The 18,224-nt window shown below is 42.4% G+C and overlaps 1 protein-coding gene across 2 annotated transcripts in view; it reads right to left on the bottom strand.

Annotated features, from left to right (window-relative positions):
* Positions 1 to 18,224, bottom strand: part of cdin1 (CDAN1 interacting nuclease 1) — a 52,562-nt gene that overhangs the window by 8,935 nt on the left and 25,403 nt on the right. Inside the window, exons 10-11 of one of the 2 annotated variants that reach the window (XM_079287093.1) lie at positions 17,929 to 17,994; positions 17,571 to 17,676 (exon numbers count right to left, since the gene is read on the bottom strand). In XM_079287093.1, the coding sequence (XP_079143219.1) occupies positions 17,571 to 17,676; positions 17,929 to 17,994 (172 nt within the window). Of the gene's footprint in view, positions 1 to 17,570; positions 17,706 to 17,928; positions 17,995 to 18,224 lie in introns of both variants that reach the window. The other variant, XM_079287094.1, reaches the window with a different exon arrangement.

Genomic DNA, 18,224 nt, shown 5'->3' with positions numbered 1-18,224 from the left:
TTCATTGTAGTTTTTAAGAATTTGCTATCCAAACAAAAAAATAATCCTAGTTCAAGAATGGCTGGGGGCTTCTGTGTGCGTGTTGGGATTTGTCTTTTTATTACCCCCAGCCCAGAGTGTCCCTTCAAAGGGCAAGAAAGCAAAATGTCCATGTGTCTGCACGTGTAAGAGGGGGGGGGGGGGGGGGGGGGGAGAGACTCTGGGCTTATCGAAACTAATTAGGCGAGGGATGAGGATGGAAGTTAAATACTGGGCTACATGTAATGAAAGAAGCAGAGTGGGGGACATCTAGGGGTCAGGCCCACACCAAACAGTGGTCCTCAGGCAATCTGGTATTGATTTTCACTCGTTTGGGGATGAAGGTGGACAGGGGGGAGGGAGCCATGGAGCGAGAGAGAAGAGAGACGGGGAGAGGCGGTAGTGCTAGAGTCTAAAGGTCTTGTGAGTTGTCAACTTGACAGTTTAACCCCTTTTGGAGAACAAACAAACAGAGGGATCTCCTGGTCTGACAGCGTTGATCTGTCATAGCGACGACGCTGCAAAGCCCCACGAAATGCCCACACAGGAGAGCAGAGTGGGGGGGGGGGGGGTTGATACAAATATGCACAGGCACATTCCTTAAGCCTCAGAAGATAGGACTGTGCTCTGCTTAAGATCTGGCAACCCTGATCTATGGATGTCTGCACCTCAGATCAGAGACGGAAAAACCATAATGACTAAACTATATTTCCATTGAAAGGATTTAAGAACAAATATAGACAAAATGTGAATATAGATTTCTGTAACTGCGAATGACAGAACGCACACGTATGCAAAAAGTGGGCCCATCGCTTACATGTTGGTCTTTCCCCGAGACGGAAAGTTTGGGTCGGTCTGATAAAGGAGCGCACACAGATGTCAGCGCTCCTCCCTCGTCATTCAATCGGTGAAGGCCGTCACCCCGAGCACCTTCCCTCTCATGTCCTTAAACACTTGAAGACCCCTTTCACTTTTCCCCTCAGACTGCCTCATCGCTTTGTCACATAGCCAAGGGGGACTCCATTAGCCACAGAGCGCCCAACTCTCACTTAGATTTACCCCACACACACACACACACACACACACAGCGAGGGAGGCTGATCCGTGCAGCCAAGGCTGTCCACATCAAATTAGAGTGGCCCCTATTGTCCCTATTACGGCCTGGGAATGCTCCATCATGACGGATGCTACGGGGTCCCTCACTTGTCAGGAGTTGTCAGAGAGATAGGGAGTCTGGATACACAGGGCTGACAGGTAATCTTAATGTCTTCAATTAGCCCAATTAGGCCTGTCATAAACAATTCGATAAGTGCTCGACCAACACAAACAGATAGACGCACGGACACACTCGCACGCCGAGGTCTGCAGGGTATTAATGAGAAGGGTAATGGGTATATCAGCGGACGGTTGACTTGTCTTTTGTTTCAAGGAGGGGTGCGTCCCCATCCGTTGCTCTCAGCTGGGCACTGCTGGCTGCTACCTGGTCAGTTCAAATTGTGCTATCTCCTTTCATTAGCGCATCGCTGGCTGAGAGTCTGAGAGGCCGTGACAAAATTCATTTGAGACGAGTGGGAGCAGATTGCCTGGAGCAGGTGCTATAAGGGAGATGAAACAAAAGCAGCACCTTTCGAGAAGCTCTGTGTGTGCATGCATGCGTGTGTTTTTTATCTGTGTGTGTGTGCGAGGCATTTCCCCGGTCTTCACATTCTGTTCTTTTCCTTGCTGTGGTAAATGGGTAATGACACAAGAGTGCTTTTGAAAAAAGAAAGAAAGGACCATAGAGGAATCAGCCCAGCGCACACTTGGAGTGTTTACAAAGCTGTGAAATCTAAATATTGTTTCTAGCGTGACGAAATAGGCCAACACCTTTCTGTCGAGAGGATGTGTGATTGCTAACATTGTTTGATTTGGTCCCTCCTTTATGATATCTTATCGCAGAACAACGGTGACACCCACATTACATCCCCTTCCTTTTGTCCTGGAACCGTTTCTTTGAATTTGAATTCACGATAAATTTATTTTTCTGCGGGTGTGCAGGACACGTTCCAGGAACCGTGAAGCACAAGAGCTCATTTTTAAAACAGAGATTCCACAGTCTGCAAACACAAGACCTGAGCAAAGTTAGCATCAATATTTGAACAAGAACTTCACATCAACACTGCCTTGATCTTATGTACCGAGGCCCTGAAGTGCCCAACATTAAGCAACAATACAGACACTTCCAATGCTATTCTCTGGGCATTCAGGGCAGTGTTGTACAAAGGCAAGACAAAAAAATGAACAAAATACAATCAACATTGACTATTTCAGTTAAAACCAAGGCAAATGGTGAAATCCTAAGGCTACGGATGCCCCCCCGAAACTCGGTTCTAAATGGGAACCGATTATACAGCAGTAAAAACCCGGAGTATCGATACGGAATTAACGGTTCTGCTATCGGTACTTTAGAAGTTACGGAGTGAGATCTTGCAGCGTCGCAAACCTCCTCTCGCTGTCTCTGTCTTTGCACGACGCACACACACACACACACACACACACACACACACACACACACACACACACACACACACACACACACACACACACACACACACACACACACACACACACACACACACACACACACACACACACACACACACACACACACACACACACACACACACACAGACTCCGGCTCAGTACAGCGTTATTAAACACACATGGCAGAGAGAACAAAAAGAGTGAAAGTATGGCCACATTTTACTGAAGTAGACGCTGATAACTCTCGCTGTCTCAAATGCAATAAAACCCCTCCAAGTCGGGTAATACCAGCAGTTTATCAAAACATGTGGCGGACATGCATAATATAAACACAGACACGAAGAGTTGGTCGAGCAGCCGTTCATCCTCGTCCACTGCAGGAAGCGTTCGCGATGCCATACAGAGTTTGACAATAAGAACAGGCGAATGAATGAAAGCTAATCGCTTCGCTAATTGTTTAGCTGCGCCTGTATTTTAAGGAGCAGCTGTGTTGAACTTTATTTAGCCCGTTGCTGCTAGGAATATTTATTTTATAAATGTATTGATTTATTTACATGAGTTGTTGGTATTGAAACAGTCTACGATAGTGAGTTATTTAAACACTGCTGCTGTTGCTGCTCAAGAAAGACTGTTTACATACGAATAATAACGCAATCACGCTTTGTTTGGAATTAATAGTCTTTTTTAATCTTAAAATATAAAAAACAACAACAATAAGGGCATTGACAAGGAACCGAACCGGTAAGCAGTATCCATAAAAGTACCGGTACTAGTATGGATAAGATCCTAACGATACCCATCTCGACCTAAGGTACAAGGAGTCAAACCTATCAGCCAGATCTGTGATGGACATCTAACTCTACTCCTGATCTTTAACTGAAGTGACGGATGGAATGCCATCTGAGGGAAAAGAAAGAGAAAGACAGAGAAAAGCTGTTACCGGGACGTTGTAATAGGAAATTGCTCTTGGCAACTATTTGTTCAAGCACCAGATTTTTTTTTCATCTTTATGCCAACCCAGCGAGCCCCCATTGGAAAACAGGGCAGGTCCCCCTAATGAGTAATCTATTTCAAAGCAGTCGTGTCTGGGCATGACAGTTTACTGAGAGGCTTGAAGAACTGGTAATTACCAGTGTTACGGGGCAATTAATGCATATTACACTGCGGCACTCATGGCGGTGACTGTCAGCTCCCCAATAAAAATGAGCACTCTTCAGCTAAAGGGTGACATTAATTGGGCCCTTAATGACTATGCAGAGGAACCAAGCCAAATAGGAACAAAACAGGGGACTTGCTCTGACTCCAGCAGAGGGCTGGAAATTGGACTAAAAATGAGATTAATTGCGGTTTAGAAAAAAAAGAAGGGAAAAAATGTGGCAAGGGGGAGAAAGAGGTTGGAATTATAGGGTGCAGAGAGCAAGGGCTGCTCATACAAATGACAATTCAATTAATTATTTTATACTGTATTTTCTCTACCTTTAGGAGTGCAGACAGGCCTGGGGCCCTTTTCCAGGGCTTTGGCTTGATATGTTGCTCATTGCAAAAACACGTACACGTTCCCAAATCACCCACGCATGGCGTCATGGTGTATATGTTCACTATAATGAATAAATCTAAAACCTTCATTCAAATAAAAAGAGGCTTTCCCACATAACATGAAGAAGGCATATACTGTATATAGCTGTGATTAATGTAAATAAGATCAGGTAGGTCTTCCATAATGTGCATTATAGAGGAAAGTCACATTATGGAAGTGTTCAGAGTTTCTGGGTATGAAGCCTAAGGCCTTAAATATGTCTTTCCACTAAAAAACGGTCCATGAAAACATTAAGCAGAGCTTTCATTAAAAGTAAATCTGCAAAATTGCAGGCCTTCCACCCCCCAGGAATGTTTGTTTAGCGGGAGATCAAGGATGTGGTGAAGACATGAAGTACCGTAATTCTGATTAATGTTGCCAAAGCTAAGCACGTACTGAACACCACCTGAATATGCAAGTGCCCAAATCATAAAAATATCAGCATGCAAAACATGCCGTCATTTGCATACATTTTTGATTTCCTTGCTATTTAAATATGCAGTTAGAAATAGTCCAGCACTGCCTCTTGCGCTGTCACGCTGCAAGCTCACACTGTCATTGGTCCTGATAGAACTCTTCCGCTTCAAAGGGAGCTTTGCAATGGAGAAGAGAAAGAGAGCAAATATTTGAATTGCAAAAACACATCATCTTGCAAGGGGAGAAGACAACTTTTTAGTGTTAAAGACACCCCCCAACCCCCAGCGAGCTAACCCCCCCCCCCCCCCCTGCACACAGCACAAAAAAAGTCAACATATTCATAGCGTAAGCGCTCTCCTCGCTAATTTACCATATCCACATTTGCGTAATGGGAGATGACACATTTTAGAGGGGATTGCGGAAATAAACTTTAATTTGAGGAGAGAACCATTAAATGTATAAGCTGCCCCTGTATTTAACTGAAATCCACCACACAAATCCAGGTTCTCAAGACAACCTGACATGGATTTCATTACAGACTGAAGTGTAATTAGCTACTTAAGTTTTCCTCTGGTAGGTTAGAGTGAGCAGCACCACCACTGCTACTTCAGCATAACTACCGATGCCTTCAGATTCTTCAGGATACCTTTAGCTGACACTTTATAGCCATTTACATGCGATCGCTCCAGGGGAATCACTGGCAGCCTCCAACTCCTTGCACAAGTTGGTGAAAAAAGTGCAAGAAATAATCTTCATGACAAATCAATAATACGACTCATAACATATTTGAAGGTACAAGCAACCCATTTTGAAGCCGGGATGAATAGAACATTTAAGCCAAAATATACAAGTCTGGCCACAAATACTCATCTTCAGACATCGGAAAAAATGCCCCTGCAAAGAGAGATGATTGTAAATTAATTTACCACAGGCTGAGAACTGCCTTGAATTTTAAATCTGGGGGAAATGTGAGCGTCTCAAACAACCACTCAGTTTCTAGGACACATAGAGAGAATCACTGTGTGGCAGAATAAACAGCGGGAAGATGGTCAATCAGCTACCGGGGGAAAGAAACTCAAGGCTACATATTTTTCATAAGCATCCAAAGCTTTAAATGTAAGATAAATAGTTTGTGGATTCCACACCTGAATTAGCCGATCAAATTGAGTTAACACTGTTACTTTAATTCTAAATTACATCTGAACATATTTCTTAAATATGATGAATTCTTGGCATCTCTTATTTGACAAACAGTTAGCTTTATGCAGAGCTCCTCAATGCTCCGTCCACATCACACCTCCCACCAGTCCAACCCTCGCGTGGCCTCTCCTCCTTGTGACTCGCCTACGTGTAGACATCTGGGAGACCGGTGAGAGCAGAAATCAAACCTGAATGATGGATAGCTTTGCTGCACAATGACCTCTGTCACTGGGTTTTGCCCTAAATCAATGCTGGCGATAAGGGCCCTGCACCAGCGCTCACCTTGGTATGTTCACCAGCAGACCTTATCTATGGCAGGAGGAAGTATGAGTAATAACTAAAGACAAGCCACGACAAACCACCAGCCCCACCTTGTCAAACATAATTTACAATGTATACCCCTCTACCCCCCCCCCCCTGCTTTTGTTAACACAGTAATTATGAGAACCAAAGCGATTTGGGCCTGTGTGTTTGGAGGATGGTCTTGCTGTAGGACGGTGGGAGAGCTTTGCACGTACCATCGGTCCAAGTGCAGGACTCACAATGATACCTATATCGATTAATTGTACAATATATGGACGTGGCCTCATAACCAGTGAGATTTCACAGTAAGATAACAGTTTCATGCTACCACGGTATATATATACGGTATTACACTATTACTATCCTGGCTGTACCTTTTTAACTCTCACACTCAGCAAATGTACACATCGCGATGACCTTCAATTTCAATGCCGCAGCACACCATGATAACGGCACACTGTTACAATCCCAGACCTCAATTTCCAAGTTGTAGACTTATCTAATCGTTTGTTGACATAAGAATGTCACCAACATTTTGGGCAACATGAGGCCAGAGTAAACAGCAGGGTTTTCCCTGCCATTATAAGACGTGGGCATTGTGCAGACTTTTTTTTTTTGACAGAGCCGTAGTTTCTATTTTATTTATGGTTTGGTGGTTTTATTTTATTTATGTTATTTTTTAGAATATTACATTTTTTTTATTCCAATGTCTGAATATTTTAAAGTATTAAATGTTCACAAAAGGCTGTACTTATTATTATGCAATTACATTGTCATTATACAAGTCTTAAAATTACAATATTGTTTGTTATTTCTGAAATAATATATTATCCACCAAAGTTTCCATGGGACAGGCCTATCTAGATGGATCGTAGGCTGAGGACTGCCATACCCTACTCTTCATGCACTGGCATGCCCGTACACATTCATTCACACAATTATGAATAAGATCCTTAAATCTTAGCACCAGAGGTCTGTGATGAAGGAGAGGTGAGGTTGGAGGTCGAGAGGAGGGCTGACGGGATAAGAAGCAAAGACTACGAATATTACAGAATTGAGAACTCTCGGACCTTTCAGTAGTTTTTCATTTGACTGTGTGTGTGTGATAAAGTGTGTGTGACATATAGAGAGAAAGGGAGCGGAGAGTGCGAGCATGCTTTCTAGGCAGTTGCATCAAAATGGAGAGAGACCAAACATGACATCAAACGTTGCAATTAGCTGACCCCTTTCTCCTGGAGTCACAGTTTAAACAGCCCTGCCTTTAAAACCCTGATTAAATTATGTTTGCTTTCTCATTCAAAATGACATTTGACAAGGTTGGTAATATTTCAACTAACTGCAAAAACATTCTTGCGGCCGTAATCCTTTTTTTCCCATTACTTTTCAGGGGCGCAGGTAACCTGGGAGAGAGTTTCCCATGAACTCAGCACTACAATATGAAAACAAAACGGCTGGGGGAGAAAAAAAAAGAAGTAAGGAGCAGTTCAAAGTTTTACCCAAGCGTGTTTTGTTTCAAACGGGCTGCTGGAGCTAAATGTTTTGCGATCATTATTCAGAGAATTTATCCCCTTTCTAATTCAAACCACAACGAATACTTTAAGCAGAGCCAGTAGTCTTTTCTTTAACCGCGAGCTCCGTCCTTAGCGAGGACTCAGGGGGGCTGAGGACTGTCAGCAGCTCCGCGGATAGAGTTCCTCAAACTGTTAAACCCCCTCATCACCAAATTAGGAGATGTGTAGTCTGCAGTCCGATGACCTCTCCAATGGAAAAGTGGTATAAAAAGTAATGTAAGATGTAATTTAATGGTGCACAACAGTGTATATATATATATGATTTTTTTTTTTTTACAGATAACTTTTTTAAATTGACATTGAGACCAAGTTTTAGAAAAAAGGCTTCAAAGAGTCAGCAAACTTAAACAAACAAGATGTAAATTGTGTCTTTGTCAGAGCGCAATCCTGACAAAACAAGCGAAAGATAAGCCACGAATAAGGGGAAGGGATCAGAACTGGTCAGGCCAAAACTCTGTCTGAAGTTAATAGTTTTCACATCCATTCCAGTCGCAGGAGAAGAGAATGTGAAGTGTCGGGCCGGACAGTGAGCCAGCCCAGGCTTAACTGCAGCTGTGCGCAAATTGAAGTGGCACTTTCTATCAGAGGCCTTTCGCCAGACAGCTCTATTCTGCCCTTTCACTTGTAACCTCCATGACACACAGACACCCATTACAAAAAAATAAGAGTGGTCATTTAAAACACACAGACGTCATTGAAGAGACAGACGGGTTTAACATGGGGGGGGGGGGGGGGGGATTCATGGCGCGAACGTGCCAGCTGATGGAGATATCACTCAAAATGAGAAATAGATTTCTCCGACATCTCCGCGGCGGCCGTTCAAAGGGGGGGGGGGGGGGGGGGGGGCGTCTCAAAGCCCCAAACTCTGCGCAGAGTTTATATTTCACTTGTTCAGAAATGTATGCCTCTGTTATCTCGCATCAGTCCAAAAAGGAAAAGGATTGGGTATCGAGCCGTTTCAACTTTCCCGCCTACGATGAAACGTTACATCGACAGCGGACGGATTTGGAATTTGGATAATATCGTTACCCTGTTAACTCTTTAAACCCTTGTTGGAAAGATTTGGTTAATGGTGCTCATTTAAAATGCATAATAGAGAAAAAAAAAACATTAGCGTCATTAACACGAGAGTAGAAAGAATACATCAGCAGTCATATTGAGTGCACCTTTTTTTCGAAGAAGTTTTAATAGGGTTCAATGGCCAAATGCGTTTGTTTCCTCATCATTTATAGACCTGACAGAGCTCGGGGAGAGTAATCTGTTGACCTGATAGATCGTGTACATTAACCCTCAGAATTGATGAGCAAAATCAGAAGGTCAACAGTTGGACACAGGCTGCTCATGTGTCTTTGATTACACACTCCCCACTAAGGGATAGGCAGGCAGAGATGTTTAAGCTATCAGGCAATCAGACCGCCGCGAGACGTGAAACTCAAACCAGAGACGGGAAAGGGAAAGGGCTGCCCGGGAACAGAGATGGGGGAAGAGGGTCCTGACGAAGCTCTTTAACAAATGCCAGGCGGGTGAGGAAAGACTCAGATGTGCTTGTATCTCTTTCAGTGTTTCTGAAGTGAATTAATACTGAAATACAACGCAAAAGCTAACAAAAACAAATACCTCTTCATCTGGTATTTAAATTCGGTTGCTTACGATAGATCAATCAAAAATGATTCCCATGAGGAACAATCAGAAACAGGCCTTACAGAGTGAAACAAACAACGCAGACGTTCAACGATATTTTGGCAGATGGATGAGGTCAGATGACTTAACGAAATGTAGAATGACGGGTGCAAATTCAGAACAGCGGAGCAGCGTTTGACCTCATCTGGTGTGGAATGGATGCAGAAGCTGATTGGTGTTTTGCTTATGCTGCCTTTTATAGATTAAAAAACATTATTTTCTGTTATTCTCTTAAAACATGTTATTTACTGCATGCTCCAAGAAGACTTTAGGTGAAATGAGAAGAACACCCCCCCCCCCACCCCCCAAAAACAAGGTTATGTGAGGGACAGTGGGCCTATAAAAAGCCCAGTGTCTAGATTATCTATAAGGAACCACTTATCACAAGCGACCAGCTCCACACAGTGACTGATGGGCCTCCATGGACCACGAGTACCAGCACATTATCTGGTACACACAGAGCTGCTCTTTAAACACAAAGGCAGGAATATGAAGCACTGTTTCCTTGGCTGTCATTAGGTAAAATATATTTATTTTTGGACTGAAATAGAAAGCGTGTTTACTGTTTTTGTGCTCAGAAATACACCAGACAACGCTGACCGCCAGATAAATGACAGCAAAGATAAAGTGGCTAAACTAACCCATTAATCTGTAGCATATACAGCAGCGCTGATCAAAACCCAAGTAGCTCTTGAAAGGTTACATTTAAATCTTGAAGTATACTATTGCAAAATCAGCAAACGCAACCTACACCATGCATGTAGCAACACAGTGAGACAAGTGAACTGAACAAAAAAAAATAGATCACAAAAAAAAGGAAATCTTAATCCCCCAAAAAGCTGTTAAACACTTGCCATGTCATGAAATCGCACATCCAGAACTAAAATATGCATTCCTCTCCTGTATCCGTATGAACCATGGACAAATAAAAGCTCTCCTTCAATACCAAATGCCATTCCTTAAAACTAAATGTCAGGACCATATTACTTGATAAGAACAAAATAACTGATTGTTTCTATTCAATTGGGATTCTTTTTTTTTTTTTTACCAGGAAAGAATATGCTCTTTTTTTTTTTTTTCTTGGCCGCATTCATGTCCTGCGACAGGCCACGGGACTCATGGTCCAATGCTCTCCTTAGGCCTCAGGAGGACACTGGAGGAATCATCTGATCCTTCATCCTTCATCCAGCTCTACTGAGAGGTTAAGACACAATTAAGCCCTTTTTAGTTGGGCAGTAAGATGCTTTGGAAGCAGCTGTGGAGGTGCATGAAATGAAATACTTAAAAAGGCTTCATGAACAAAAGGTCCTCGAAAGCATTAAATATTTGTGATTTAGCTTTATGACTACTGAGTTGAAATGTGGGTGTGTATGTGGATAGAATGTGGTAACAATAAAAAATGCTCTTAAATTACTTTTAGCCTTTATGACAGCAACATATTCAGCAGAATACAAGAGCACGACCTTTGTATGATAACACCCGACCCTAAAATGATCGTCCCATTTCCCCTTTTATCTCTATGTAACTTTCTACAGATGTGAAGATATCCAGCAGCAGTACGTGTGCACACAGGCCTGTGTGTGATGCACAGCAAGAACCGTGTATTAGTGTACAAAATCGATTTGTCTGGGCTGTCTCCGTGTCAAGGAAATATCGCTGCAAGTTTTGCGTCACATTGCCTGCGATGTGGACCTGTATGCTGGTGAAATTCTCCTGTTAGATTGAGTTTTCGAAAGAAAATCCTTGTCCACCACTTTCTAAGTTTTCTGACAAATGCTGGTGACTTCCTCCTGGAATGAAACCCAGAAGGTCACTTCTGGAGGAAAAAGAAGAAGAGGGGGAAAAAAGGCTGCAAAAATGACCGAAGGAGAGAAAACATGCGTGTCTTGTAAGTCTGATGACATACATTGTGAAAGCTGACAAAAAAATGCACGTTAATCTTTGAAAAAGTTCCATGGCAAAACAGGAATTCACGGCGTAGACATGCTTGAACCTCATTTCACTCCAGGCTTTCTTCTCCGTCTCGCAGTGTCACAGGCAAGCAGAAAGACAGGAGGCGGGATATATATCGCCGGGTGCCGCTTTCTGTCCCGCTCCTCGTTTATACACACACAGCGGCCGTGTCAAAGCGGCTCTCACACTCGATGGTAAATGACAAATTTGGATAATGCTCACATACAACCCTACAAAAATAAATAGGAGCCACGGAGGCTTAACCAGAGCTAAATCCTGAGGCTGCTCGAGACCTGAGAGTGCGGCTTACACCCCAGACGCCTTAAACAACGCACCCAAATGTGCATCCTTAAAAGCATGAAATCCTTGAAGCATCAGAGCAGACTTGTCATTTGCCATTAATATTCCAAGTTGCGTGTGCTTTGGGGGCCAGCGTTGCACTTCTGTGTGCCGATGTGCCCTAAAACAAACACTCGCAAAGCCCTAAAGGAACCACCATTGTGGATAGCTATTTTTCTAGCCGTGGAATATTCTACGATAGGATGTCATAACAAAGGAAACAATAAAAGAGGCCACGTTCCTGCACTGCATGGGGTATCCATAACTATAAATAGGAGCAAGGCAATGTCAGAGGCGCTTGCGATTTACCAGGAAAAAACATTTTTTTACTTAAAAAAAATAAAGGAGGAAAATTAAGCTCTTAACTAGAATTGTCCATGCATATTCCATAAATACAAAGTCCACAGCCTTAAAACCCTGCAACCCCGAGAAGCCACCTCATCAACATCAAGTGTTATTTAAGAAACGAAACACATTGCCGGTTGATGCAGTAATGCAGCTATTCACATGTTAGGTAAATGTGATTTAAGTGAATATTACTTATTCTTTAAAGGCCACTATTGCAATGGATATTATTATTTCCTCCTTTCTTTGTTGTGCACATCTCTGACAGAAAGGGTGAGTATAGTATGGCAGGGTACAGGTCTTGGAGGTGTCACATTGTCACCCCAGATGCGCCAGTACCTGTCCTCGGGGACGGCCCTGTAATGTCCAGCCGCATTGGATCAGCAGCAGCCACGGCCTGTGGGCGCCCTCTCTCAGGTGACATCCCCTATCTGCTCTGGCCCTGTGATGGCCCTGCCTCTGCTGCTGCTTTTATTATGCCACTATTATTGCATTATATGCACAAAGCGAGCATTTCTAAATATGAGAAAATGTCTTTATTCATATTTAACAAGTCATACGTGCACATCTAAGGATCTAGCGAAGGAAAACCTTTTTTGCAACATAAAGGAAAAAACAGCTGAATTCAATATTGGTTTTCTGCAACACACTAAACCATTAATTAAGCATTCCTGTCGTTACTGCTTTGGAAAGTTCAACAAAAAATGATGGACATGTCCATTAAAAAAAAAAAAAGACGGCAGTGTACAATATCTTGAATCAAAAAATGAATTTGATGTCTCAAATGGATTGACGGTTCTGGGAGTATAACAGAAATACCATGACATTTCGGATGTAAAATCTACAGCATACAGTTCCAGATATAATTGGAAAAAGTTCATAAAGAACTCAAGATGTCTAATTGCAGCTGTGTCAACTAATATAAAACCTCACATAAATCAGATTCTTGTCTGTTCATTAGCCAATGTGTCAGCAAGCAGATTAGTGATGCTGTAGGAACAGTCTGGGGAGAGTCTTCCGAATTATGACTTCCCCATTAATTGTAGTTTTGCTTCCATTATGTGCATACAAAAAAAAAAAAGTGTTGCAACAAAGGACATGGCACGAATCTCATTTGCGCAAAACACATTTGAATGGAGATCGATATGCACTTTTGGAGCATGAGAATTTTCTGCTTGTAATTACGGCAGGACATGAATTATCTCCACTACAACACGGGATGACTTTCAGAATGACGAAGACAAAAGAGCCGGATGGAACATAATGCATGTGCCTGCATTCAAGTCTCAACTAATTTTCAAGTGGTCAAGCCAGATGATGTATAATGGCACCCCCTGAAAGTCTTGATCCCCATTTCATATGAGGGAGAAATGAGGCATACTGTCCCATTATATTGCTATAAATCATTTTTTGCGGACGGCTGACAGCTTTTTATCAGATCTAACCTTTTCAAGCCTCCATTAAGAGTGCTAACATTTTCAACTCTGACACATTTGCAGTTTACGAATCTCACAGCTGATTTACTTTGGGAGGGGGGCGCGCTCGCGTCCACACAGGCTGTCCATTGTGTTGGCGTAGGTGGAACGGGGGAGGGCAAATAGTAAAAGGGCTCTGAATCTATTTATTTCACTCTGTACTCCACCGCAGAGAAGTGTTGTTGCTGAAAAGCTATTTTGTGGTAATTCTGATTTACTCTATCGATTCTTTAATGGTTCACAACTGCGGCATGGAGGGCAATTAAGGGCCACAAAGATCCCTCATAATCTGAAAAATGAGTGGACTGTCAGAGAAGAGATGCTGTGAGACTATGAAACAGGCAAAGACTAGACAGATAACATATGCACAAGTATTATATAAATGTCAGAGAAACCCTTGTAGCCATCTTTGTCAGATGTTTGCTTTGTGACTGTGCTTTGATGTGGAAGGCTGTAGTGTTAATGTGTTGACTGATATTTTCTTTTAGTAGCCGTGATACACGCTTTCCTGACAACGAGGACCAATCATTGATCTATAAATCCATCCATTTATCCATCCATCAAGCATCAAAACGTCTCTGCCGTCTGTGGTCTTCCATTCCAGATACACACCTTTTACAAAGGACTAGAGTCTGACAACTACATATTAAGTAACTAAACCTCATAGGGACCACAGCATGGTCAAAATTTAAAAAGAAGTGCAGGAAGTCAGTAAATAATTGCCATTATCTAAATGTATTTGGCATTAAGTATTTGATGAGCTAAACTAATCAGACAAATACAAGGGCAGAACGTCAGTTGCTGCTCAGTCATTGTAGGAACTTTGCCAACCGTAATTGATACACACACCATAATGAAGGAGGGACAGTTAAGGTGGCACCACAGAAGGGTCCATATTTCATTCCATGCTGTGTTTAACCTTACCCACTTCTCCTAAAACACACAAGAGGCTCATTATGTGTTTAATATTCACCAGCAGGTGAATAATTTTTATGCAACTCTTGATAGTTGGGCGAGATGGATAACTCAATTATGTGAACATCCGTCAGAGCAGAGGGCTCGCTGGTTCTGGAACGCCACCAGCTAAGATTGATGGCTTGAAGACACCAATAGCTGCTGCTACGCCATCTCATCCAGGCACTGGGCCTGAACACGCCGTTTGATTCTGCAAGAAGACCGTTTTTCTCTTTTTTCTTGGGAGCATTGTAGGTGAAGCGTCATTACCCCTCACTCCACTGCAGAGGGGTTCATTATGGGGTTAGTGTGTTGGCAAGACTGTTGTTTGGATGATAAATGCAGTTGGTGAGGGCTTTGGAGGAAAAATTAGTAATGTTTTTTTTTCTTTTCGTCTACCAAAATCTACGTCCCCATAGCTCACTCCACAATGCCGGAGGGCAAACCAAGAACAATTAACACGAGCAATGAGTGAAGCGGCTCAGTTAAAGCAAAGAGGGAATTCATGAAAAATAAGCAAATCACTGGAAATGTCAATCAGGAGCAATGAAGTCATTGCAAACACTGCTGTGCGAGTCCAAGGGCAGTCAAAAAGAAAAGCGAAAGGTTTAGAGTCAAACGTTGAAATCGGAGTTTGAGGAATGGACAAACACCCTAAACATCAGCCCGTCAGGGCCCATCTCATAAACTAAAAGCAACTAATGAGAAGTGAAAGGAGGATGATGTCACCCCATCACTCTCTTGGTTTATTTTCTTGTGACTACAAAGAGCTGACCCCAAATTCACTGCTAACACACATAACCATTAACATGTGCACACACACACACACACACACACGCTAATCCGTAAGGTCTAACAATAAGAGAAAGATGAGGCACATTTTCAAATGTCAGCAGTAAATGTCAATTAAAAATTACAAGGGTGCTGGAAAAGGTAGGGTCTGAAGGGACTGACATTCTTTCTTTTTTGACACAACAATGTTTATCTGACCGGGCTGCTGGCTGACATGACGGGATCTACTTTGTCAGTTCCTTAATACACTCGGACAGCGCCGCCCCAGTGAATATCAATGAAAGACACCCGTAGGCAAATATGTAAGGCTCAGACTAACGCTAGCCATCCAATCAGCCTGTTGGTGTTCTGATATTTTGATCTACTGTAATGTAATGCCACGAGTACCAAGGGAGGAAGACCAAAGGCAGATTAATGCCACTTTCTTCAATCCAAACCAAGAAAGAACATCGACTTACAGGGTAAAATATGTATGATCTTAATGTCACGCTCATCAAATGAGCCCTCCTTCTTTATTGCATTACTTTAAGTTTCACTGACTGAGACATCATTTCGTACTTTCTCATTAAACAATGGTCTGGGAATGATCTGGAGCTTAAGCAAAGCTTTGTATTGTTACCAACTTTCTTCGTGATATTTAATGAGGCCTAACAAAGATAGTAACCATCAACAATCTAGATTGGTCCTTTTTAAATTCACACCTCAGTGGCTTTTAGTTCCCGACGTCAACAATAGTAATGGAAGCCTGGAAGCAGGCCATTTCCAAAATAAAAAAAATAAAACACATCATTGATTTTGACCTTGACCTCATCTCCTGCATTTTAACTGCTCAATACAATTGGATGAGTCATCTTCCCTTAAAATCAAATGATTGCTCTGCTGGCAGCTTGTGAGTGAAATCAGTTGAGCAGTCATATAGGTGGGCGTAACATTTTACTGAACGTTGACCCATTATTTCCCTTTCATTTACTTTTCAGTCTACAAACTGTTAGTTATTGCTTAAAATGCAGATTCATTTCAAATGGTTTGTAGTATATACATGGGAGGAATCTGGGAGGAATCCTGACCTGGTACTGCACACGCAGCAACAAAACAAAAAAAGGAGAGACAGAGAAAGTCTGGCTGTGCCTGCGGTCTGGAACCTCCTGGCACTCCAGCAGCGTGTCACAACATGTCAACTGGCTGTCACGGCTGAGGGGGGCCGGGGCCGCAGTGAGGCGAGTGGCGGCAGTGTGAGCGACTTTTCAACTTGGTGACTGGAACTCAGCACCAAGGGAGGCAGGGAGGTGAAGCGCATGTGTGAATGACCCCTAATCTTCCTTCTGTGTGTGCCTATTCATAGCCCATTTTTTATTTTTTGCTGGCATTTAATAGAGAAATAGTTCATTTATTCAATGGACACTATTGGACGTGTTCAGCCTTTAGCACACGAATGACTAAATAAAAGGAGGCATAACCTTTCAACAGCTTGTTCGTCTTGTGTTTTACAGTGATGAGAATGAAATTTAATTAAAGTTCCTGTTCTCTGTGGGTAGACTGTGAAAAGATTATAGAGCTCCAAATTATCTTCTCTCAATAGAAAATGAAATAAAAAAATTTCATTTCTAGCATTGAAACTAGCGGTGGAAGAAAATATTGAACATATAGAGTACCTTATCGATTATCAAAAACACTATTCATTTTAAATTTTCAATACTTTCTTTAATTTGCAAAGATATGTTATATATGATGTTACAGGGACTGTAAAAAATGCAAATCCCACTGTTCTGAATGCATAAAAAAGTAAACTTCTTTTACTCTGATTTTACGCACATGTGCTCTTTATACTATGATCGTTTTACTAAAATTCGGTAAAAAAGAAATTGCAATATGTCGCCTTGCTCACAGAGCTGCAATACAACACCATATATTGACTCGTAACCCTGTATCATGATATGCATTGTATCGCCAGATTCTTGCCAATACACGGCCCCGATTGAGACGGACACATTCACACACCTCCGTTCCCCCACGGAGGGTCCGACCACAAGGGTCCGTTCCTGTCCGAAGTTCCTCATGACAACAGATGCAACAGATTAATCACACATTTACCAGCTTCCCTTCCAAAACAATGTGTGTACTCTGGAACACAATCACGCTCACAGGCAGACCCTTCAGGCTGTAAAAAGGCTCCAATGACAGGAGTGGATGTGGAAGTAGTGTGATGTGCAGATGTTGCATGTGGAAGTTCAAGTGTGGGGTTAGTGTGGTCTGTGCCAGGGAGGAAGCGGTTAACGTTGTTTGTCAGAGATATGAGCTGCCTTTGTAATACTGAGCAAAGCCGATTGTGGTTTGTGGTCAAAAAGGAGAAGTTATAAACAATACGCCAAGATAAGCATGTGAAAACAGAATACAAAGTGGTGAGAATAGGAAGAGAAGACTCACCTGTTCCAGTAGCTCCAGAACTGTTCATTGAGATAGGTGCGATGACTGTGGTCGTCTCCGAATGAGGCCTTGCTCTCAATCCAGTGTACGATGTGTCCCTCCACGGCTTTCCAGAAACAGAAACACAGAGCGACCCTCAGAAGATCAGTGAAAAGAAAGACACTCAAGCAAAATCCAGAAAGGACATGTGACATTTCCTCTGATTTATTTCCCAGTTATTCGCCAAAATCTAAGAAAATCTGGCATTAACATGACAATGTTTTGACAACTGCATAATTTCTCCTGAAACAAGGTAGCCAAGGTAAACAAGCAGTTATTTCAGATAAAACAATATTACATTATATATGTAAATACTAACCAATGGGAACCTCCAGGATGATATCAGGTGTTTTGTCGTAGCCCATAACTCTCAGCTGGTTTTCATCTACAGGAGATAAAGTGCAGAATTGTAACATCTAACTCTTACTTTGCAATATGTTGTACTCTTCATTAAACAAGTTATGTTGCATCAATCACAAGCAGGTAACCGAACAACCTTCACCAAGGTGCTGGTAAAAGAAAACCTTAAGTGTTAGCAAAGCAAGCACAGTAAAACCATTAACTACATCTGCCACGTATTCGCTGTCGACGCACAAAGACCCGTAAAGCCCGGTT

Source organism: Melanostigma gelatinosum (assembly GCF_949748355.1).
Source record: "Melanostigma gelatinosum genome assembly, chromosome: 16".
Lineage (NCBI taxonomy): Eukaryota > Metazoa > Chordata > Actinopteri > Perciformes > Zoarcidae > Melanostigma > Melanostigma gelatinosum.
The sequence above is the reverse complement of the archived record's forward strand: the minus strand, read 5'-3'. Positions and strand labels throughout refer to the sequence as shown.